Below are 23,541 nucleotides of genomic sequence, written 5' to 3'. Positions count from 1 at the left end.
ATATAAATAAAACATATAGAAAGAAACAGAACTTAAAACAAAAGACTATTGCCAAGAAGGAAGTAAACAAACACATTTATGTCAATGTTTTATTCTGCCTACTTCTAAATTACAAAGAGCATTATCAGTATATAAAGTCACTCAAAAAATCTTTATGTGGCCAGGTGTGGTGGTGCACGCCTGGAATACCAGCATTTGGGAAGCTGAGGCAGGAGGATCACTGCAAGTTTGAGGCCACCCTCGGCTACACAATAAGTTCAAGGCCAGCCTGAACTACATAGCAAGACCATGTCTTAAAAAAAAAAAAAAAAACAAGTTTATCATCTGGGAGAAAAAAATCTAACCAACCTTATCTAACTACATGAAATTTGAGATAGTAATCAGGGGAAATACTTAAACTCTTTCTGCATGTTTGACAGTGCAGGATTTTTTTAACATTTTCAAATAAAAACTTGAATCTAAGAGACTATAAAACTTTCATTACATAGATAAGCTTGGTAGGATTCTTGTATTATAAATGAGGAAACTCAGACACTATTTACCTGTAAAAGGTCAGTCACAAGGCTAGTCTATAAAAGGGATAAGACTAGAATTTAGTCCGGCGCCTGCCTTGGAAGTACAAGGTCCCAAGTTTGATCCCCTGTACCAAAAAAAAAAAAAAAAAACCCACCAGAACTCAGGTCTCCTAATTTCTCAGTCCATTGTTGTTTATACAAATAATTGTCCTGTCTTCTCTCATAGCAACCTATTTTTTCATTATATCTGAAGAGTCAAGCTAATATTTTACCCAAGTATAATTATCTTGGCAAGCAAACTTTTTTTACTTTTACTCTGCAAAGCAAAAAAGAAGAGAAAGTAGTTACTTGAAGATTAGACAAAGAGAAATGAACAGACTGTAACGCTCTGGGCCTGACCAGGTAGAACAGTCAGACAGGTGCAAAGCTTTGAGATTCTGAGACTACACTAAGATGGCATGCAATAGCAAAAGAGAAAATCTAAGGCAGATAATTACCTTAGGAAAATTTACTTTCCACCAGCTCTTTTCAAGCACATCTAACCAGACACCAGAACCAATATTGGAGAGCTCAGAGGGCGGAGATGAGTGATCAAAGACTGGACGCCACTCAATGTGTAAATTCAGAATGGGAATATTACGAGACAAGAACAACATACCTAGAACTCTTTCACTTATGGAAGAGATTTTGTTTTATAAACTAGAGAAAAGCAACTAGGGTGACAAGATATCTTATCTCAAACAAAAAAAGGAAACAGTAGAGGCTGTTCAGGTAAAAAGTTGATGAACAAGTAGAAAGATCATCTGGTTTGTGTTTTCCTTTAGGCAGGTAAATAATAATATGGTTATTATTTCTGTTACTATCCTCTGCTTTTACAAAAAAGGTAATTGAGATTCAAAGTGATAAGGAGACTTGCCCAAGATTACACTGATAAACTTATAAAATGAGCTCAGGCTACTAACCTCAAACATGAACTGTGAAGTATTATATTTAAAAGAATTATCAAAATACAGCTCCAGCAACTTAAAGTCAAAGTTCATGTTTAAAAAATGTTCCCTTACCTGCAGCGCACTGTTGAGGAAGCAGCTGTTTTGCCCTGGCTCATTGCTGAGGCCTTTGCTTGGGGCTATGGAGGTTGAGCTTCGAGGAGCAAACATCCCTTGAACACTACCACGGCCCCCTGAAAAATAATTTCTCTTCCAAGACATTATTGTTCACATTTAGCCTGAAAACACAGAGAAGGCTTTGTATCTTTTTGCCAGGGAATATCCATCTGCTGAAGTCATCAAAAGAAAGAAAATCCAGAATTTAGTGAGTTTATATTGAAAGACTTTTGAGTTTACAACCTTCCAAACATCATATACTCAGCACAAGGAATTCAGACGCCCTCTTAGATCCAGCACTGTCCCTCACTTGCTCCAGTGTTCAAAATATAACATGGCATAACACTAGTGAAGAGAAGCACTCAAATACTGCTTTTTTTCTGTTTTTTGAAAAAACTGCCTCCAAAAAGTCCTGATGAAATGGATATAATCCTCAACTCCAACAGCATCCAGAATCAAGGTAAGACATGTTCTTCTGTCTAGTTTATAATGCTTCCTATGGACTGAAGATTTTTCCAACTGGAAGGAGAGGTAGACAGATAAGCAAGAATCCAGCACAAGCCTCCTGGTCTTCTATTACCTTGTCCCATCATCCTCTGTAGCAAAAATTCAAGTTCTGAATAGCTGACAAAGATCCCACAAAGCCAAGAAACTTGCTTGGATTATCCAGGGTGATGGTGGTGGTGGTGGTGGTGGCTGCTGCTGCTGCTGCTGTTGATGCTCTTTTCTGCTTTTATGCCCCCAAATTCTTCTTTTGTCTCAGCTAGACTTTCAGAAACTCTCTTCTCTTTTCTTCTGGAACTAGAATAGCCAGCTGTGCCGGAGAGCTTTAACAGAAAGGAAAAAAAAAATCAAAAGCTTGCGTCACTTAATGACTCTACTGGCTTTGCACTGTTCTGCCAAGTTCAACGTTGCCTCACCTCTCACTATAAACTTGAAACCTTGGCAAACAATGCCAAAAAAGAAAAAATAAATCCTAACAACAACAAAAAAATGAGAAACACTCATTAATTTTTTTTAGAAAAAAGTGTGAGCAGCTTTACTTTCATGGGAAACTTCTCTGATAATTTTCTTGAAGAAAGCTGATGTGGATATAAATGAAAGCCAAATACAAGCTTTCCCCAGAATCAGGCTAACTAAAAGCAAAACACAATAAAAAAGAAATCACCAAGTAACCAAACATCAAATCTAGGAATTCCATTTATTTTGGATGTTGTGAGTAAAGCACTTTTTTTTTTTTTTTGGTACTAGGGATCAAACTCAGGACCTTGCGCTTGCAAGGCAGGCGGAGGAACCACTGAGCTAAATCCCTGGCCCAGTAAAGCACTTTTTAAAAGGTGGTATCAATATGTATAGTTATGAAAGATCCGTTTATAGATGGAAGGGACAAGTTAGCAGTCTTGACTTCTGACTAGGATATCCCAACCCAGAGAAACACTTGTGGTGAGTAAACCACATGTCCTTAACACAGTCCAAGAGGACTATATTTCTCTTGGCTTGTTTGTTTTTTGCTAGAGGATCAGATAGATAATTTGGGTTACAAATCATTTAATCCTCTGATTATAATAGAAAGGCTAACAATCAGAGGCCATCCACTGACCAACTTGAGTTAATACCAAAGCAATTACTTTCTCTGAAAAGAAACCATCTAATCTCTAGTTTTTAAGATTTCCTATAAACTGCTATATCCACTTAAGGAAAAATTAAGAACGTGAGGTGTTAAGTTTCTAACAGTTCCTTAAATTTCTCCCTTCCTTCCCACCATATGCACCACTTTTAAAAAATGTTTGGACATCTTAATCATGCTCTGGGAGAGTACCAAACATTATCCACACCATGTCCAGCCAGTGGAAAAACAGGCACAGGAATATCAAATGGCTGTACAAGACTGTCCTTTTTCTTCTCTCAATTCCTAGACTATTATACTCTTCATAATCTACAAGTCACAATTAAAGTATTTAATTATACACTGTACAGCCATATCATTCATGATTTTATTACTTTCCACTTATTTTGTACAGTATCAGTCATATATACTGAATTGACTATGAAATGAAATAATAAGTAGTGTTAGGCATGTGCTAAACACTTACATTCTTTATTTAATCTTCATAATAGCCCTACCAGGTAGATATTAATAGTTCAATTTGCAGAAGAATAAAGTGAGACTTAAAGACATTAACTTGCCCAATTCAAAGCTAAGTGCCAGAGCTAGAATTGTTTGGTTATTACAATGTCATTTACTTATGTATTTTATTACAGTATTCTAAGAGCTCCTATCACAGTGCTCGTCACAAGGAGGGGGTCAGTAAACACTACCTGACGATTAACATGACACGAGGAATGAACCCACATATCCCACACAGCCTACAGACCCTCACCTCTTTATACACGCCTTCATACATAACCCACTCAAGGCTACTAAGCAACTTCCAACAGGCCATGCAGCATTCCTTCAGGTCAACTGCTACCAAGGAATGACAAGTAACAAGACTCCAATTTGCTCACAGCCAAATGGACTTGGCATGCAGGTGGGGTTTCCAGTATCCACATTAGGAACTTACTGAAACCCAGCCTGCCTTATGACACACATCTGAGTACAAGGAACAAAGAGGAAAAAGACAACAGCAGAAAGGGATTCTGAGACTCTGAATGAAGCATTATATAGAGTAGGGCAGCAAGTTCTCACACTTGCTCTAGGTGTGTCAGAAACTAGAGGAGTGAGCCAAAAAGATCATAGGCGAGAGGCAGTAAAAATGGTCCAGGAAAACACTGATGACAAAAACACTTCACTTAAAATGAAATATTTATAATTCCAGCTACTGGGGAGGCTGTGGCAGGAAGATTGCAAGTTCAAGGCCAGCCTGGATAATTTAGAAAAATGTGTCTCAAAAATAAAATAAAGGGCCGGGGATTTAGCTCAGTGGTTCCGGCGCCTGCCTCGAAAGTGCAAGGACCCAAGTTTGATCCCTGGTACCAAAAAATATATACATAAAATAAAATTAAAAAGGCTAGAGACACAGCTCAGTAGTAGAGCACCTGCCTAACATGTGCAATGCTCTGCTTTTAATCCCCAGTACCTCAAGGGGTAAAAAAAGTTTAGTTAGTGGTCTAGCATCGAATAGCATTAACAACTCTCCAATACCATTTACTGAAGGTATATAAGAAAGTAAATTATAACTCATTTCAATATGGCTCCAACAACTTGGGGTTTTTTTGTTTTGTTTTTGTGGTGCTAGGGATTGAACCCATACCTCATGCATTCTAAGCAAGTGCACTACCACTGAGCTACACTTTCAGCCCATAACAACTTGTTTTAAAAAAGAAAAAACATGGCCACGGATGTAGCTCAGTGGTTCCGGCACCTGCCTCGCAAGTGGAAGGACCCAAGTTCAATCCCCGGTACCAATAAATAAATAAATAAATAAATAAATAAATAAGAAAGAAAGAAACAGAAAAAACATGAGCTGGGCATGGTGGTGCACGCCTGTAATCCCAGCACTTGGGAGGCCGAGGATTACCATGAGTTTGAGACCAGCCTGGCTACAAAGTGAGTTCAAAGGCAGCCTGGACTATACAGCAAAACCCTGTCTCAAAAAACCAAAAACAAAAACACAAACAAGAAAAAAAAATTTCAGGCAATACAGAATTAACATGGGATAAAAGATGATAATGCTGAGCCTGTAATTCTAACACATGGGAGGCTAAGGCAGGAGGAACATGCATTTGACGCCAGCTTGGCCTACATAGTGAGTTCAAACCCAGCCTAAGCTACGTTGCAAGACCCTGACTGAAAGCGTATGTCTGCAACTTACTCTGAAATAGTCCAAAGTACAAATATATAAAGAGAAAACACATATGGAAAATATAGTAAAACATTTATAAGTAGTGAATCTTGCTAAAGAGTGTATGATAATTCTTTGTACTTTGTATTTCTTGCAATTTTTCTGTAAGATTTAAATTGATTTTATAAGTTAAAAGAGAATTTTCATTTCTAAAACATTTTAAATTACTCAAGAATTATGCATTATTAGTGATTCAACACAGAAAACATGCTCAAATCATTAAATTGGTAGATAATAACTATGCTAGGTAATACTGGCAATCTCAAACTTGGGGGGGAGATGGAAAAGGAAAGACACGAGGATAAAATCATATGGAATACAGTTTCAGCACTATTGCCATGAAAAGGGGAGCTCAAAGCCTAGTGTAGTAGTATGTGCCTGTAATTCCAGCTACTAAGGAGGCTGAAGCAGGAAGATCCCAGGAGTTCAAAACCACCTTAGGCAATTTAGCAAGACCCAGTCTCCAAAAACAAAGTTCGAAACACAGTATAATGTCAAATTGGTGAAAGTAGCAAATGATGCAGAGTAGGGCTAAACTTGAAGATGAAACAAAGTGTTCAATTTCTATATTTTCACTTCTTTATATACTCCCAAATTACCTAGCACAATGTCCTGAACTTTGTTTTTTGGGTCTGTAAAACAGAGGCACAGTACCTGTTTCAGAGTGACTGAGATATAATGAATAGAATGAAAGTACTAGCAGCTGGAAAACAAAGGACACATGATGAATTTATTGAATAAGTGAACTCAAAGTAGAAAGGTAAATTTTCTTTTTTTTTTTTTCTTGGTACTGGAGATCGAACTCAGAACCTTGTGGTTGCAGGTCAGGCACAGTGACACTGAGCTACATCCCCAGCCCAGAAAGGTAAATTTTATATTGGGAACAATACTAGAAAGTTGCAAACTACTAGGAATAGGTCTTTCAATCCTGAATTGGGGGCTGAGGTGTGGGCATTCCCTAAAATATAAGTCAATCTTCTTGTTCTTCTCTACAATCCTTCCACTGGTGTTCTTGTTGCCTTCTCCCTCATAATTTGAACCACCACATCTGTACTGATAAATCATAAATCCCATGAAATCTAAAGCCAAATGACCAACAATACTGTCCTTTTATAGTAAGTTCAACATGTTCACATAAGAAGTTATCTTTCCCTTAGAGTTCTTGTCATCCTTTTTATTAATGTCATCTCCAGTCACCCAGGAGCAAAACCTCAGTAGTCTCTCCTATTCCTCTGCTCTTTCCCCATCCAAGATACAGAGATCTGTCAATTTTTCCTTCAAAAATCTCTTCTCACTCTTTTTCACTTCTATTGTCATCAACCTAGTTTATGCTCCAATTAACTCCCATCTCAACTGCTATAATAGGTCAGTCTATCTGATCACCTGTATCTTACCATCTATTTCATATTATACAATAAGTGTTTAAAGTTGATATTTATCTTATATCTCTATTTATTTGTATGCATTTTGTAAAAAATAGGCAAGAACCTGAATTACTCCTTAGCTGTCAAACTATGTCAGCTGCCAGCTAAATCATTTCTTTTTCTTTTCTTTTTTTTTTTTTTTGGTACCAGGGATCAAACTCAGGACCTTGTGCTTGCCACCAGGCGTGGCACCACTGAGCTACATTGCCAGGCCACCAAATCATTTTTTATAAGATCACTCCCATCTTCCCAGGTCCCAAGAAAGGAAAAGATGTCTAATCTGACCACTCCTGTTCAACATTATATCGAAGGTCTTAGCCTGTGTAATAAGGCAAGGAAAAAAAATTTAAAAGCACATCAACTGGAGCCGGGGATTTAGCTCAGTGGTTCCAGTGCCTGCCTCAAAAGCGCAAGGTCCCGAGTTCGATACCCGGTACCAAAAAAGAAAAAGCTCATCAACTGGTAAGGAAGAGATAAAATTATCCTTATTCACAGACTATATTGTTGTCTTTATTCTACTCTTTTTTTTCTGGTACCAGGAATGGAACTCAGAACCTTGCACTTGAGAGGCAGGTGTACTGCCACTGAGCTAAATCCTCGGCTCTTATTCTACATTTTAAAGTCACATGAATGGTACAAAAAAGCTCTGAGGGCTAATGAATTTAGTAAAGTCAAAAATACAAATCAATATTTTAAAAAGTCAACTGTGTTTCTGTATACCAGCAATGAGTGGTGAAAAGCAAAGCTTTTACATAGGGAGGGGACAGGGCTTGAGGAGGGGTATGGGATAAAATAAAATAAAATAAAATTTATTTTTAAAAAAGCTAGGCTTGATTACATGGTGAGTTCAAGACCAGCATACATACATAGCAAGACCCCATCTCAAAAAAAAAAACTGGTTTCTAACTTCCAGGAAGATGGTAGAGCGGGCAAACAGCAGAGAAACGGCCTCTCCAAGATACGGTGCCCAGACACTGGAATACAGCAATGTGAAGAAGACAAGGAGAAAAGTGGGTCCCTGGGACCCAGCAAGGATCTGAAGCAGGAACTGAAGCCCCAAGTGAAAGTGAAGAGAGAGACCCAAACACAGAAGAAGGAGGTGGCAAGCGGCACTTTCTCCCTGACAGATTCAATGCTGAATTCTGCAAGAAATTTAGAGAAACAATTAAAAGAATCATACCACAGCAATATATGTGCACCCATGTTTATAGTGGCACAGTTTGTAATAGCTAAAGCTTGGAAATAACCCAAGTGCCCATTAACTGGAAACTGGATAAAGATGTGGGGTTTTTCATAAAATGGAGTACTACTCAGCCATAAAGAATGAGAAACTAGAGACATTTATAGCTAAACGGATTCATATTGAGGCCATACTCTTAAGTGAAATAAATAAGACACACATGTGTAAATACCGAAGTTTCTCTAGTGTGAGAAACTGAAAGTATAAATAAGGATTAAAATTATTAAAACGAATAACTGATAATTTGAAATAGTAAAAGGTCCAAAGGTGTAGGGGTGGTGGGAGGGGAAGGGGAAAGGAAAGAAAGGAAAGGAAAAATTATGAGAAAAGAAAAAAAATGGAAACAAAGTCTATGTAAATAGGGAAGGGTGGAGGGGGTTAAGAGTGCACAGGTAATGGGGGAAAAAATAAGAACCAAGATACATCAGGTACAGGTACAAGCACCCAATGATAAATGTAAACTTATTGTATACCTAAAATGTACCAATAAAAGAATTTAAAAAAAAAAAAAAACTTTTCCTGCATGAGGTGATGGGAAACAATGGATCCTAGCCTTTTTACAGTTTCCCAAGTCTAAAGGCAGATTTATAAAGACAGTAATGAAGCTTACGGTTCTGGGCTCCTCTCTTGCACAGACCCTCAAAGTCTAGTGTCTAATTCACTATTTTTAGAAGTATTTCCTCAATGATTAAAATATTTTTTTTCTAAGTTCTTTTATTGGTACATTTTAGGTATACAATTCATTTATATTTATCATTGGGTGTTTGTACCTGAACATGATGTATCTTGGTTCTTATTTTTTTATTAAAATATTTATATGCATGCACAAATCTGCCAAAATGAACTCCATTAATCTGTATATATACTAATTTTCTTTTTTTTTTTTTTTTGTGGTACCAGGGATTGAACTCAGGACCTTGAGTTTGCCAGGGTGGTACAGCACCACTGAGCTACCTCCATGGCCCAACACTAATTTTAAAAAGTAGAAAAAAATTTTTTAAATTATTTTTTAAATAAAAAATGTTTTTCTTGCTGGGTATGGTGGCACACACCTGTAATCCTGTTATTGAGAGGTGTAGAAAAGGGGATCACAAGTTCAAGCCCAGCCGGGGCAACTCAGCAAGACACTCAAAAAAAATAAAGAGCTGGGGATATAGCTCAGTCCAAAGGCTCAGGATTCAATACCCAATCCAAAAAAGAAAAAAAGGTCTAACTTAAAGAACTATATAAATGTATAAGCTTCAGGCCCCAGGGAATCTAAATCCTCCTGTTGACTATATTACAGAAACTAATTTTTACGTTACATGAGAAAATGAATTATTCAAAATGCTACTTTGGGGGCCAGGGGTTTAGCTCAGTGGCATTGTGCCTGCCTCGCAAGTGCAAGGTCCTGAGTTTGATCACCGGTACAAAAAAAAAGCTACTTTGAATTCAGTAATAACAAATTTGTATTATATTAATCAAAGCATCTAATGTTATTCATTGTATAAATTGTATTAGCACGATGTAGATCAAAATTATAAAGTTTGGTTCACAGTTAATATGTGGATTCTTAAGGCTCACTAACTACACTGCCTCTACAAGGGGTCCAAAACCCACAGGATAGAACTGTTGGGACTAAATGGAAATGATCACAAGATTCCCAGGACTAGAGGTACCACTCTAGAAGCTGAAGAGCTTCTATGTGTGCGTGTGTGTGTGTGTGTGTGTGAGAGAGAGAGAGAGAGAGAGAGAGAGACAGAGAGAGACAGAGAGAGACAGAGAGAGACAGAGAGAGACAGAGAGAGACAGAGAGAGACAGAAAGAGACAGAGAGAGACAGACAGCACACATGCGCCAGGGTCTCACTACGTACCCCAGGCTGGCATCAAAGTTGAAGTCATCCTCCTGCCTCCTGAGTGCTCCTTAAGCACTTTTTTTTTTTTTGCCAGTGGTTAAAAAGAAATCTTTATTTTACAAAGTTAAAAACATAAATAATATTTACCACTTCTTAAATACCAGCTTATATTACACGACATTTTTTAATGATTTCAAATTGAGTTTTCCATGATCTTTTAAAACGTGAGACTATCCATTTTAGCGTGGTTCCAGGGTTTTTTTGGTTTTTTTGTTTCTCAAGGAATATTTAATAAACAAGGTAGAACATGTAACTTTATGATAATCCAGCTAAAGCAGAACCACCTGTTTTCTGGGTTAAAATGACCCTCTTGGGCTGAGAATTTAGCTCAGTATTGCCACCACCTGCCTTGCAAGCAGAAGGTCCTGAATTCGATCCCCAGTACAAAAAAAAAAAGAAAGGCCCCTCTATGTTTGTACATTTAGTACAACTAAAAAATACTGTAATTAGAATTCCACAACATCATAATTTGAATAGATGCCAAGGGTTCTCTCCTTTTATTCATGAGTAATCATGAGATTACAGGTGTGTGTCTCCATGCCTGCTGAGGACCTTTCAAATTTAGGAACAGCACTTCACTGCTCCATATTAATGAAATACAGAAGGATTTCTTCAGAACAGGAATATAAATGCAGTATGATATGCTTTTTGTGTGTGTGTGTGTACCAGGGATCGAACTCGGGACCTTGCACTTTCAAGGCAGGCAGCAGCATCACTGAGCTAAATCCCCAGTCCATGGAGCCTGGTTTATTACTTTGGCCTGAGAAAAATGACAGCATAGCAGATGGGGGATTTAGCTCAGTGGTGCCGCCGCCTGCCTCAAAAGTGCAAGGTCCTGAGTTTGATCCCCCGTACCAAATAAATAAATAAATAAATAAACCAGGCTCCAGCTGTAGCCAGCCTAATTAATCTCCACTGTATTCCTCACCAACAAAATCAGCTTCTCTTAGTCTCTGTTTCTGAGAAAACCCAGTCATTCAAATGAAACTGCTTGGTCATCAAGAGGGATGACGTCTGGAAGGACACTGGACCAGAATATACTAAGGGATAGTGGGATAAATAAGGTCCAGAGACCTGCAGAACAGGAGACTTCATCATGAGTTAGTCACTGAGAATAACAAAAACTACACAGGAATTGTTCCTGCAAAGCCTAGGGGCCCTCTGATGAAAACAGGAACAACATGCAGGAAGCATAAAAGGGGATAGATAGATCTTTCAAGGGAACACACTTCATAAGAACTAAAATTTGATGAGATCTCTAAGTAGATACTACTAATTTCATGTGCAGAAACCTCTGTGGCATTAATGCAAATAACAGTATTGAAGTAACTTCACCAAAATATTTACTAACTACAAAAACAAAAAGTAACAGTGGAGAAACAGAAACCACCTTAACTAAGTAATCAAGGTCAAAATCATCAGTGATAGCCAGGTGTCTTGGTGCACGCCTGTAATCTCAACACTAAGGAGCCTCAGGCAAGTGGACTCCCACAAGTTCAAGGCCAACCTAGGATGCAAATGGAGTTCAAGACCTGCCTGAACTACACAGTGAGACCATTTCAAAACAAACAAAACAGATCGGGAGGAGCCACACGTGATGGGCCAGGCTTGGGTGCTGGAAAGACACTACTGAACTACATTTTAACAGAGCAACATAGTAAAAGAATAGCAGTTATTTTAAATGAATTTGGTGAAGGAAGTGCAGTAGAGAAATCCTTAGCTGTAAATCAAGGTGGAGAGCTCTATGAAGAGTGGCTGGAACTTGGAAATGGATGCCTCTGCCGTTCAGTGAAGGACAGTGGCCTTAGGGCTATTGAGAATTTGATGCAGAAGAAAGGGAAATTTGATTACATACTGTTAGAGACCACTGGATTAGCAGATCCCGGTGCTGTGGCTTCTATATTTTGGGTTGATGCTGAACTAGGGAGTGATATTTATCTTGATGGTATCATAACTGTGGTAGAGTCAAAATATGGATTAAAACATTTAGCAGAAGAGAAACCTAATGGCCTTACCAATGAAGCTACTAGGCAAGTTGCTTTGGCAGATATCATCCTCATCAATAAAACAGACTTGATTTCAGAAGAGAAGTTAAACAAATTAAGAACATCCATTAGATTAATAAATGGACTAGGACAAATTTTAGAAACACAAAGATCCAGATCTTTCTAACTATATTAGATCTTCATGACTTTGATAGTCTCTCTGGAATAAGTTTTCAGGAAAAACTTCAGTATGTGCCAACAGCACAACCTCACCTTGATCAGGCGGTGGAACCACTGAGCTAAATCCCCAGCCATGGAACCACACTGTTATTGAGTTCCTGGGTGAAGAAGATCATACTTAGAAGTCATAAGGGTTCAAAAATGAAGAAATAAATGAAGAAAATAGAGTATTCACAAGGATCTTCTAATGGCCAACTATTCCTACAATCACATTTGAAGTACCAGGAAATGTAAAGGAAGAAAGTCTAAAAGTATTTATTCAGAAACTCCTGTGGGAAAAGAATGTGAGAAACAAGGACATCACTGCATGGAGGTCATACGGCTAAAGGGACTGGTGTCAATCAGAGACAAACCACAACAAATGATTGTCCAAGGTGTCCATGAACTCTATGACCTGGAAGAGACTCCAATGAGCTGGAAAGATGACACTGAGAGAACAAGTTGATTGGTCCTTATTGGCAGGAATTTAGATAAGGACATCCTCAAACAACTATTTATAGCTACTGTAACAGAAACAGAAAAGCAGCAGACAGTACATTTCAAAGAAGATCAAATTTGTCTATAACACTGGAGGCATTTATCAAAGGATTGGATAATAAAAATAAGTTTCCTACTGGGTATATTTCAACCAATATTCTTTCATGATTTGTTATGAATTCCAGTGTATTTAAAGATGGTATTTATTTTATACAATACATAAAACTTACTAAATCAATATTGTAAAACATTCGACATTCATAAAATAAAATAAAACATCATCTGAAAAAACAAACAAACAAAAAAATCACCAGTGATTACACACTGTGATAATAAACACTGACATCATGAATGTTATATGATGACTGAGAAGGATACAACATTATTTCTGTGGTACTCTTGCCTAAACTGCATAACCTCCGTTCAATCATGAAAAAAGATGAGACAAATCCAAATTGAGGGTCATCTGACAAAATAACCAATACTCTCTAAAAGTATCAAGGTTATAAGAAATAAAAACTGAGAAGCTTAAACTGGGTGTGGTGGCACATGTCTACAATCCCAGCACTCTGGAAGGCTGAGGCAGGAAGATTGTCAAGTTCAAGCCCAGCCTAGGCAACTTGACAATTTAAGGAGACCTTGTCTCAAAAAATGAAAAAGGGCCGGGATTCATCTCTGTGTAAAGAACCTATGTTCAATCCCTACTACCCCTTCCAAAGAAAAAAGAAAAACTAAGAAAATTAAAAGAATGCAGGAGACTAAGGAAGCAAAACACCTGCAGTGTGTAATCCTAGACAGGCTACTGGAAAAGAAAAAAATAAAATGATGGGCAAACTGGTAACATTAAAAAAAGGTCTTTAAACCAAAAAACAAAATAAAACAAGACAAAACAAGGGCCAGGGATTTAGCTCAATGGTGCCACCACCTGCCTCGCAAGCGCAAGGTCCTGAGTTTGATCCCTGGTACCAAAAAAAAAAGACAAAACAAAACAAAACAAAAGGTCTTTAATATAATTCAACAGCAGTATTGTACCAATGTTAATTTCCTAGTTCAGATCTTTGTACTATGGTCATGAAAGAGGATGACATAAGCAGAAGCTAGATAAGGCATATGTAAAAACACTGTATTATTTTTGCAACTTTCTATAAATCCAAAACTGCTCAAAAATTTTAAACAGCTTTTTAAATTATGCTAATAATTCACTGAAGGAAATAGACCCAAAGAAGATTAAAGTATTTAGGAAATAATATATATGCATTTAAAGGTAGGTAGAGCATGATAAAATTAATAGGAGAACAGGAGATAGTGACATAGTTTGTGATCCTGGTAAACTGGAGTCCAGTGAAAGTTTCAAGTGAAATCTCATGGTTCACTGTGTTCAACATCATAGTACAGCAGCTAATGAGCTAAGTTTTATTTCCTCAGGAATCATATCCAAGAGCTTGATTTACCTAGAATGAAGTAATAGAAAAGTTTAAAAATCTACAAGATGAAGGGTAAATAAATGTGAAATAATAGAGATCTCTGTAGAGTGGAGTTATTCATAGAGTGATGGAGTTATTCATTTTTTTCTACTTTCTCAATTATCTATAACTCATAGATACATTATCTATATTCTGTAATTCCCTTATTTTAAAACTAAAGATTTAAATTCATTTTCCCTAAAAATATAGTGAAAAGGATTATAGACCAGAGGTCAGAAATGTAATATCCTATAATACAAAAGCTGATTAATAATTGGTAACCCTTTCCTACTTAGAAACGGGCCCAGATTTGGATTTCTATTTCCTTTCATTCTGTTTCCACTGTTGCTGCTAAGGTTTAATCCTCAGCACCTCTGGACCACTGCCCCACATTTCCCACCATTTCCAGCTTCATCTTCTACTCATTCACTCCCTGACCAGCTATTTCACTGGATTTTCATTTCCTTTCATTTTGTTTTTGCTGTTGCTGCTAAAATTCATATTCCTACCACCTCTGGGCCTATCGTGTGCTCTCACTCATCCTCCATTCCAGGCAAATGGGACTCCTTTCCATAAACTGTAATTACTATACTCTGTACTCAGCTTTCTCACTCCTTTGACCCTAATATTGCCTCTATCTTGAATGCTTTTCCTCACTATTTCTTCTTGTTGAAAATTAACTGTCCTACAAGGAAAAGCCATACCACACCACCACCAGGCACAGTGTATCTATAGTCCCACCTACTGGGAAAGCTGAGGCAGGATCCCTTGAGCCTGTAACTTCAACACCAGCCAGGGCAACTTAGGGAGACCCTGTCTCTAAACAGAGTAGAGAGGGGAGAAGAGAGGGAGAAGGGGAGGAGAGGGAAAAGAGGAGAGGAGGAGAAGGAAAGAGAAAGAGGAGTGGGACAGAGAAGAGAAGGAAGAAAAGGGAAAGGGGGGGGTGGTTAGGGAAAGCCCCCTCATCTAAAAGGCCCTCTTATGAGCTGGGGATTTAGCTCACTAGTGCCGCAACCTCACAAGCACAAGGTCCTGAGTTCAATCCCCGGTACCAAAAAAAGAGAGAAAAAAAAACAACAAAAGGCCCTCCCAAGTCCTCTCTGTAACCTACCCCTTCCTACCTCCCTTCCTTCCTTCCTCCCTCCCTTCCTTCCTCCCTTCCTTCCTTCCTTCCTGCTCACAGTGCTGGAGATTGAACACCCAGTGGCATTTTACCACTGAGCTACATCCCCAACCCTTTTTATTTTGAGACAAGGTCTCACAAAGTTGTCCAAGGCTCAAACCTATGATTCTCCTGCCTCAGCCTCCCAAGCAGCTAAGATTACAGGCATGCACTGGCATGTACCACACTACTATAGACAGCTGAGTTAGGTAGAAATATTCTAGGCAATCAGAAAGGACTAGGCCCTCGAGGGAGTCAGAGCAGAGGGTGAGAACACATTACAACTGTGGCTGGAGGTGCATTTGTTGAAGCCCAGGCCTCAAGATAAAAATGGAATGAACAAGTCTACATGCCTCTCCAAGGGATAAGCAATAAATTGAAGATTATACTGTAATAGGTATCACCTGGTCCAATAAAGTCTAGATAGACATCAGTTACCCAGGTGGGTGACCAGGACCTCCTGATCCATCTCTTCCTTAAAATGTCCTTGTTCTTTCCATGTACATTTGCTATACTGTTTCCCTATTGGATCCATATTACCTAAGTGGCTATACTTATAATCTTATTGGTTGATCATAGTTTTGACCACGTTGTACCCACCTCATGATTTTGTTCTATAAAACTTTCATCAGTGGGCTCATTGGCAACCCACTTTCAGGTCCCCTCCTGTCTCTCAGGAGCTATCTCTCTGAATATATTTTCCTACTCTTAACCTCTGTTGTTCCTTAAAATTCATTTTTCAATTTTGGGGAACACAAGCTCAGCGTATCTGACATCTAGCAGGTTGGGAGTTAGATTATTTCCCCTATATCAACACCACTCAGCTTCCCCAATTTATTTCATTCTCTTCTGTGCTCAAGGCATGTGGAGCTTAGATTACAATACTCACATTCTGCCTCAGGTTACAGTTACTTGAATACATGGACTACAGGATGTATTCCTTAAAAGGCATTTTTTAAAAACATTCTACAGAGGTTGAATATAATAGACATTGAGTCACTGAGAGTTTCACTGAAAGAGCAATTTTTTTTTGGTACCGGGATCGAACTCAGGACCTTGCACTTGCAAGGCGGGCTGCGGAACCACTGAGCTAAATCCCCAGCCCAAGAGCAGTTTTTGTTTTTGTTTTTTTTTGGTACTGGGGATCGAACTCAGGTCCTGGCACTTGCCCAGCAGGCAGTGAAACCACTGAGCTAAATCCCCAGCCCTCAAGAGCAATTTTTAATGAAAGGGATAAGTACCTAGAACAACCAATTCCAACACCCTGATAAATTCTCACTTTCTAAATAAGAGCTGTCAGATTTCTACATCTGGCTTGAGATACTGCTGACAAGTTTTTCTAATGGAGACAGCCAATGTAATCAATATTTATTTGCTTCTGATCCAAGCTTGAAAATAGAGATAAGCATCTACAACTATTAAAAAAGGCCAATCTATTTGTTGGCTTATGGGATAGTTATCTTAAACTCTCCACTGAGCAGTTACTTAATTCAATTTTCTAAGGGTAAGACTTTGATAGCTTCAAGTTATTACATCATGTACAACAGGAAGAACTGTATGCTGGTAAAGTACAGAAAGTCTTATTTTTTATATTACAAGAACTTAGAAAATTGTCACTTACTACCAATTTGTCCAAAACCCATTGAAAGGAAAATACAGAGACAATGTTTCATTTTGTTATAACTGACAAACTGTAAGAATTAAGTAGTGAGAGGTACAGGTTACCTGCCCCCCCCATAAAGATCCATAGCTGTACAGACAACAGATAATTTTTCAATCTCCGTGGGAGGCAGCGCAGTGGTACAAAGAACAGAGCAGTTAAAAGTGCAGCTTTTGCAGGGCCAACCACATTGCATAACTTCAGAAGGCACTATGTCTATAGTAGAGAGAACGTAAATTGCACAACTTGGGAACATGAGTTAGTAAAACAGCCAGTGTGGTGGCACACACCTGTAATCCTAGCACTCTGGAGGCTGAGGCAGGAGGATTACCAGAGCTCAAGGCTAGCCTGAAGTACATAGTGATACCCTGTCTCTAAAACAATAACTAGGGCCGGAGTTGTGGCTCAGTGGCACCACGCCTGCCTGGCAAGCCCAAAGTCCTGAGTTCAATCCCGATGGGGGCGGGGGGGATAACAAAAATGTGGAAAATGTAGCCCAAAGATAAAGTATTCTCACTAAAATCCTAAACTATTGTCCTAACTTTCGTACTACTCCTTCCCCTCTAATCCTATCTATTCAATAGGATCAAAAGCAAACTGATCAATCACATTTCGCTCAGAAACTTCCAGCGACAATATACAATCTGAGGGCTGGGGATTTAGCTCAGTGGTTTTGCAGACTGCTGCGCAAGCGCAAGGACCCCAGTTCAGTCCCCGGTACCAAAATATATATATATATATATACACACAATCTGAACTCCTCAGCTTTTATGGCCTTCCATAATCTTTTTCCATGCACAATTATAAACTCAACTGCCACAACTCCTTTTTTTTTTTTTTGGTACCAGGGATTGAATTCAGGACCTTGCACTTACAAGGCAAGCATCGGCACCACTGAGCTAAATCCCCAGACTCACAACTCTTAAAAGACTCAAAATGATTTATTTTGTGTACATACCCAGCATTTTGCTAAATAAGGAGTTTTTTTCTACCCCCCCCATCTCTCCAGTCCTCTCTAGTACTAGCAATCCCTTCTCCTCAGTTTGAAAATGTGACCTATCCCTTAGTGATAGGGATAATGACATCTGTAGTCACACCTTATCAGGAAGTAGTATTCATTTCTGAAGGACTATCTTTTTAAACACCACTCCCCACCAGTTGAGCCTCCCAGGAACTTCATTAATCAGTACTTAACCAGTATATCAGTTCATTATTAAAATACAGTGTAGGGCCGGGGATTTACCTCACTGGTTCTGCCAACTGTCTCAAAAGTACAAGGACCTGAGTTCGATCCCCAGTACTAAAATAATTAATTAATTAATTAAAATATAGTGTAAAACATTACACTGTCTAACATTAAGCAAATACTTAATACAGTACTTGTCAAACAGAAGAATAAATGAAGCTGGTCATGAAGGAGCACACCAGTAATGTCTACACTCTGGGAGGCTGAAGCAAGAGGATCACAAGTTGAACCCTAGCCTGGGTAACTTAGCAAAACCCTATCTCAAAATGAAAAATAAAAAATGAGCTGTGGATGTAGCTCAGTAAAAAGGCCCTGAGTCCAATCCCCAGAAAGAGAGAAAGAAAAAAAGAAGAAGGAAATCGTGGCACATGCTTGTCATCTCAGCACTTGGGAGGTTGAGGCAAGAAGACCACTGGAAGTTGGAGGGCAGCCTGGGATACATAGTGAGATCCAAAAAACCAAAGAATTAAAAAAAAAAAGGAAGAAAGAATTGTGGAACAAACGTCATTTTTTTCAATTAAAGATAAATTATAGGTATGATGCATCAGACCTCTAGCTCTCCCCTGAATCTCCTGCCTAAATCATATCACACCTAAATCACGCCTTGTGTTTCTAAAAGATATACTGAAGAAAGATACTCTACTAACAAAACACACAAAAAAAAAGACATTCTACTTAAGGTGAGTAGTATAACACAATATTTTTGCTCATCCATACTGCCAATAGTAGCAAAGTAGTAACAGGTTAAAGGAAGAGTTTAAACATAAATTCATTAGGCCTCTGGATAGCAAAATGATAATCGTGAGTTATATAAATCTGCCCTATATACCCCTCTGGTTCAATAACTTAGTACTAGATTTTCTTTTCATAATTTTTTAAATCACTAAGGAATGCTTTTTTAATTTAAATACTTTATTGCAATTATGCATCATTTTAAAATTGTTATAAACACACCAATACTCAAATTATTTCAGCACAAATAATGAAAGTCTAATGACTATCAACAAGAGGAAAATAGGAGAGGAAGCCAATGACAGCACCAGCTTGACTCATTTCTGTTGAGAACACTGGTACTGAATGCCACAAGCAAGTCCAGTGTGAGAAAGCAAGCACATGACTGGGAAGGTGACAGAGGACACCAAAGAAAGGCGGGGGAGGGGGGTGTCAAGTGGGAGCAATAGGACAGGGGGTGGAGAGATAACCAGTGATCCAGGGAAATCTACTCTAAAAGCCTTTACAATACTCAAATAAAAACATGCTACCAAACTCCTCCTGGGGGTTTGCTTATTTGTTTTGTTTTTGAGACAGGGTCTGAATTTGAGATCCTCTTGCCTCTCAACCTCCCAAGTAGCTGGGATTACAGGCAGGCGCCACCACCAACTAAACTCTATACGGTTTGAGCCAATTCAAATCCTAGCTCTATCACTCAAAGTGACCTTCAGAGGCCAGGGATTTAGCTCAGTGGTTCTGGTGCCTGCCTGGAAAACCTAAGGTCCCGAGTTCGATTCCCCAGTACCAAAAAATAAATAGAAATAAAGTGACCTTCAGAACATTACTTAGCCTCTCTTGCTTTCAGCTGTAAAATCTTAATAGTAGCTACCAATTAGTGAACATTACTGGCCTCATAGTATGTCTTTTAGCTCCTACAACTAACAGCTAAGTAAGAATCATTATCCTCACATTCCAGGAAAAAGGAAAAGACCAAGTTCTTTCTCCCTGAGTATGACTTTCCCAGGTGGACAATACTACCTGTCTGGCAGAGATGTACTGGGAACCTAGCACTTGCCTCATAGTAGAAGCTCAGGAAATCATTACCATACAAGTGCAACCTCCATGTAAACAAGTGACACAACGGAACAGCAATAAAGTCCACAAACAAATTTTCCCTTATATCCTTAATAATGCTTCTAGAGAATCTAAGGCTCATCTAACTGCTTGAAATACCAAAGTATCATCCATTCAGTGTTAAATGCACACTTAGAGACAGTTTCTTAGTTGAAGCATACAACTCAAGGAAATGGCCCACTATGAAACATTCTACATAGCAAGACCTTGTCTCAAAAGAAAAAAAAAAAAAAAATATATATATATATATATATATTAGTTTTACTTTTGAGAGGACTATAGACTTCACACCTCAAGGGAGCAAATACTAATGAATACATCTCATTTCCCAAAAATAATTCCCAGAAACATCTGTTACCCTGAAATACTTGGAAGCCATTTCCCAGAATTGACAACATATTGCCAAAAATCTCAATGAATTTTGCCAACAGCATTCTGGTGACAGGATAAAAGAATGACTCTGATACTGGAGAGTAAATGCTACTTCCCAGATTAGCCACAAAATATGCTATTTTTTCTTTAACCAGTATGTTATACTGAAAAATAAGTATGAAGAAATATAGCATTCTCACAGATAATCTTCAAAGTTTCAAGGAAATTTAAAATACAAAGTCATTTTTTTTTTTGGTATCGGGGATCGAACTCAGGACCTTGCGCTTGCAAAGTAGGCGGCAGAACCAGTGAGCTAAATCCCCGGCCCTAAAATACTAAACTCACAACACTTGCCTTTAATTCTAACATGTTCAAGAAAATCTACCAGAACATTTTTTAAATGGAAAAAACAAACTTCCAGAATTTCACAATTGAAAGAGGAGGAAAAAGCAAAGACAACCTTCAGCATAAAAGCTGTTTTCTCCTGAAAATTAGACTCCTAAAATCTCAATTTCAAAGAGTAAATTGTTGCTATTAAAAGAAACGCTTACACTGATTGATCCAGTCACCTACCCAGTTTTAACACTAGGCTACCGATACTTACCAGACAGCACACTCAACCACCAGCAAAAGACCTCAAGCAATTGCAAGGGCAATTGTAGAGCAAAAGATACAGGAATGGGAGGGAAAGGTATTGAGGGAGGAGACAACTGCAACAGGCAACAATGGGAAGCTGTTAATCTAAACCACAAAGGCTTCCCAGGGAACAGGATATCAGGGAGAAGACAATTCTTTTCGCCAAGGAACTCAGCACAAACCATTATAAAGCTAAAAAGGTGGAGCTTCCAATTAAATGCAAACAAAGTAAACTGAAGAAACTAACCAAAAGTAACTTGAAAGGACATATCACAGACTTTTCTAAAGGCTTAAGAAAAACAATTATGAAGCTGTTTCCTCCAAGAACATTCCTGATGACAAAGGTCACCAAACAAACTTTGCAGGGTGACAGCTGCTTCCAAAGAAGGACCAGCCCTTAAAAATACTTTGCACTACAGTCAAAAGGAGTGCTAAGAGTCTTCTGTAGTGCTTTAGAGATTAACCAAAATAATGTTATGGTTTCAATTCATGATTCAGAATTCTAAGACCACGTGAACTTAAATCATCTTAATAGGCAAAACAGTTTTAAACATTAAAATAGGCTACATTAAACCAAGGTAAGATGGAGCACACCTTTAATCCCAACTACTCAGGAGGTTGAGGAAGGAGGATTGCAAGTTCAAGCCTAACATGAGCAACCTAGTAAGACCCTGTCTCAAAATTTAAAAAAAGGTGGGCTGGGGATTTAGCTCAGTGGTTTCGCCGCCTGCTGGGTAAGCACGAGGACCCGAGTTCGATCTCTGGTACCAAAATAAAAATAAAAATAAAAAAAGGGTTAGGGATGTAGCTCAATGCAAAGGCCCTGGGTTTAATCCCCAGTACATACCTTAAGGAAAAAAAAAAAGCTGCACTAGTAAAGAAAATTATGTCATGCTCGCTTGAGCAGCACATACACTAAAATTGGAAGGATACGAGAAGATTAGCATGGCCCCTGCACAAGGATGACACACAAATTCATGAAGCGTTCCATATTTAATAAATAAATAAAACTATCATGTAAAACTGAGCTGCTGAAATCAAGTTAGTCAATCTTAAATTACTTCGTATCTGACGGTTCTCAATCACAAAGATGAGGGCAGTGAAAGATTTCCACCCTTCTATCAAGGAAGAGACCAAATTATATCACTGAAAACAAACAGCAGGCTGGACCCTACTTCCAAACATGTGATCAGTCAGCCAGAACTTGTATTTGCAGGCAGGACACAGAAGCTCAGAGGAATAACACAAACCCTTCTATGTATTACTCCAATTATAAAATAGCTATTGAAAATGGTTTTATAAGCACATTGATTTAAAAAGAAAAAGTTCATAAGCAGAATCCTTGCCAAATATGAAAGTCTATAGGTTGTGAGAAAATAATATGAGTAGACTAAAAGAAGTTTTAATCAAGGTTTATGGGGCTGGAGATTTACCTCAGTGGTTCCACTGCCTTCCTTGCAAGCACAAGGACCCAAGTTTGATCCCTGGTACCAAAAAAAAAGATTTATGGACACTGCCCAAAACTAATTAAGCTTTTACAGTTTATTCACATGTATAATCTAAAGTAGTCCTTTGGCAACAAGTGCCAAAATTAAAACCACACACACAATATACTACTGCTTCTATTGTTAACCATTACCATTGTAACTCAGGTCACCTAGTGCCAGGTGGGTGAGGCACTGGTTGCACCATCTCAAAGTGTGAAACACAGTATTGTATTTCTACTGATTAGTGCTAAATACAAAGAAAGATGTACAAGTAACAAAATCAAGCTCTCTAATCAAGTCATTATGACACTGTAATACAGTGCTAGGGGTGTAGCTCAGTGGTAGAGCTTAATTCCTGAGGCCCTAGGATAAATCCCCAGCACTAAAGAAAAAGAAGAAAAAGCTGGACATGGTGGCCCATGCCTGTAATCCTAGCACTCCCAGAGGCTGAGGAAGGAGGATCCCTGAGAATTTGAGGCCAGCCTGGGATAGATACATAGTGAGTTCAAGCCCAACCTGGACTATAGAGCAAGAGCTATCTCAAAAAAAAAGAAAGGAAAGAAAAAAAAAAAGAATCCCAGTTCAAGAGAGGAGAAATATATTCATTATGAAAATAAAACTAGAATACTAACAGTTATTGAGCTTCAAGCCTGCTTACAAGGCAACTAGACATCATGAACTTTCACGTCTCACACAGATTAAGGAAGTGATCCACAGAGAAATCTCTGTTTAGTAAGACTAATTTCTTCTGAAGCCTCTCCAAAAACATTATAGTGAAACTCTATAGGACTCACATTCTGCCTTGAGTAAATTATTTTTTGGACATTTATTATTCTCTCTTCAAACTGCTTATGGGATTTGGTATCCCATAGAAAGAAAACCCAATACATCCATCACTGGATTTCTCTACTCAAAAGAAACTGGGGGGGGGGCCGGAGATTTAGC

General features: G+C 38.4%; 1 protein-coding gene, 1 non-coding gene and 1 pseudogene across 4 annotated transcripts in view; 2 read left to right on the top strand and 1 right to left on the bottom strand.

Annotated features, from left to right (window-relative positions):
* Nucleotides 1-23,541, bottom strand: part of Usp54 (ubiquitin specific peptidase 54) — a 126,870-nt gene that overhangs the window by 68,040 nt on the left and 35,289 nt on the right. For all 3 annotated transcript variants that reach the window (XM_087184702.1, XM_087184701.1, XM_087184704.1), the window contains exon 2: nucleotides 1,577-2,445. In XM_087184702.1, coding sequence (XP_087040828.1) covers nucleotides 1,577-1,723 — 147 coding nt within the window. In that variant the 5' untranslated portion in view covers nucleotides 1,724-2,445. The remainder of the gene's footprint in view (nucleotides 1-1,576; nucleotides 2,446-23,541) is intronic.
* LOC101725257 (zinc-regulated GTPase metalloprotein activator 1B-like) lies at nucleotides 11,664-12,813 on the top strand (annotated as a pseudogene).
* LOC147825567 (U6 spliceosomal RNA) lies at nucleotides 22,001-22,106 on the top strand. The gene has a single exon (XR_015440616.1). It is a non-coding gene; the product is annotated as a U6 spliceosomal RNA (small nuclear RNA).

Source organism: Heterocephalus glaber, unplaced genomic scaffold, assembly GCF_053883595.1.
Source record: "Heterocephalus glaber isolate CG9 unplaced genomic scaffold, H.glaber_assembly_v1.0 deba00001497, whole genome shotgun sequence".
Taxonomy (NCBI): domain Eukaryota; kingdom Metazoa; phylum Chordata; class Mammalia; order Rodentia; family Bathyergidae; genus Heterocephalus; species Heterocephalus glaber.
The sequence above is the reverse complement of the archived record's forward strand: the minus strand, read 5'-3'. Positions and strand labels throughout refer to the sequence as shown.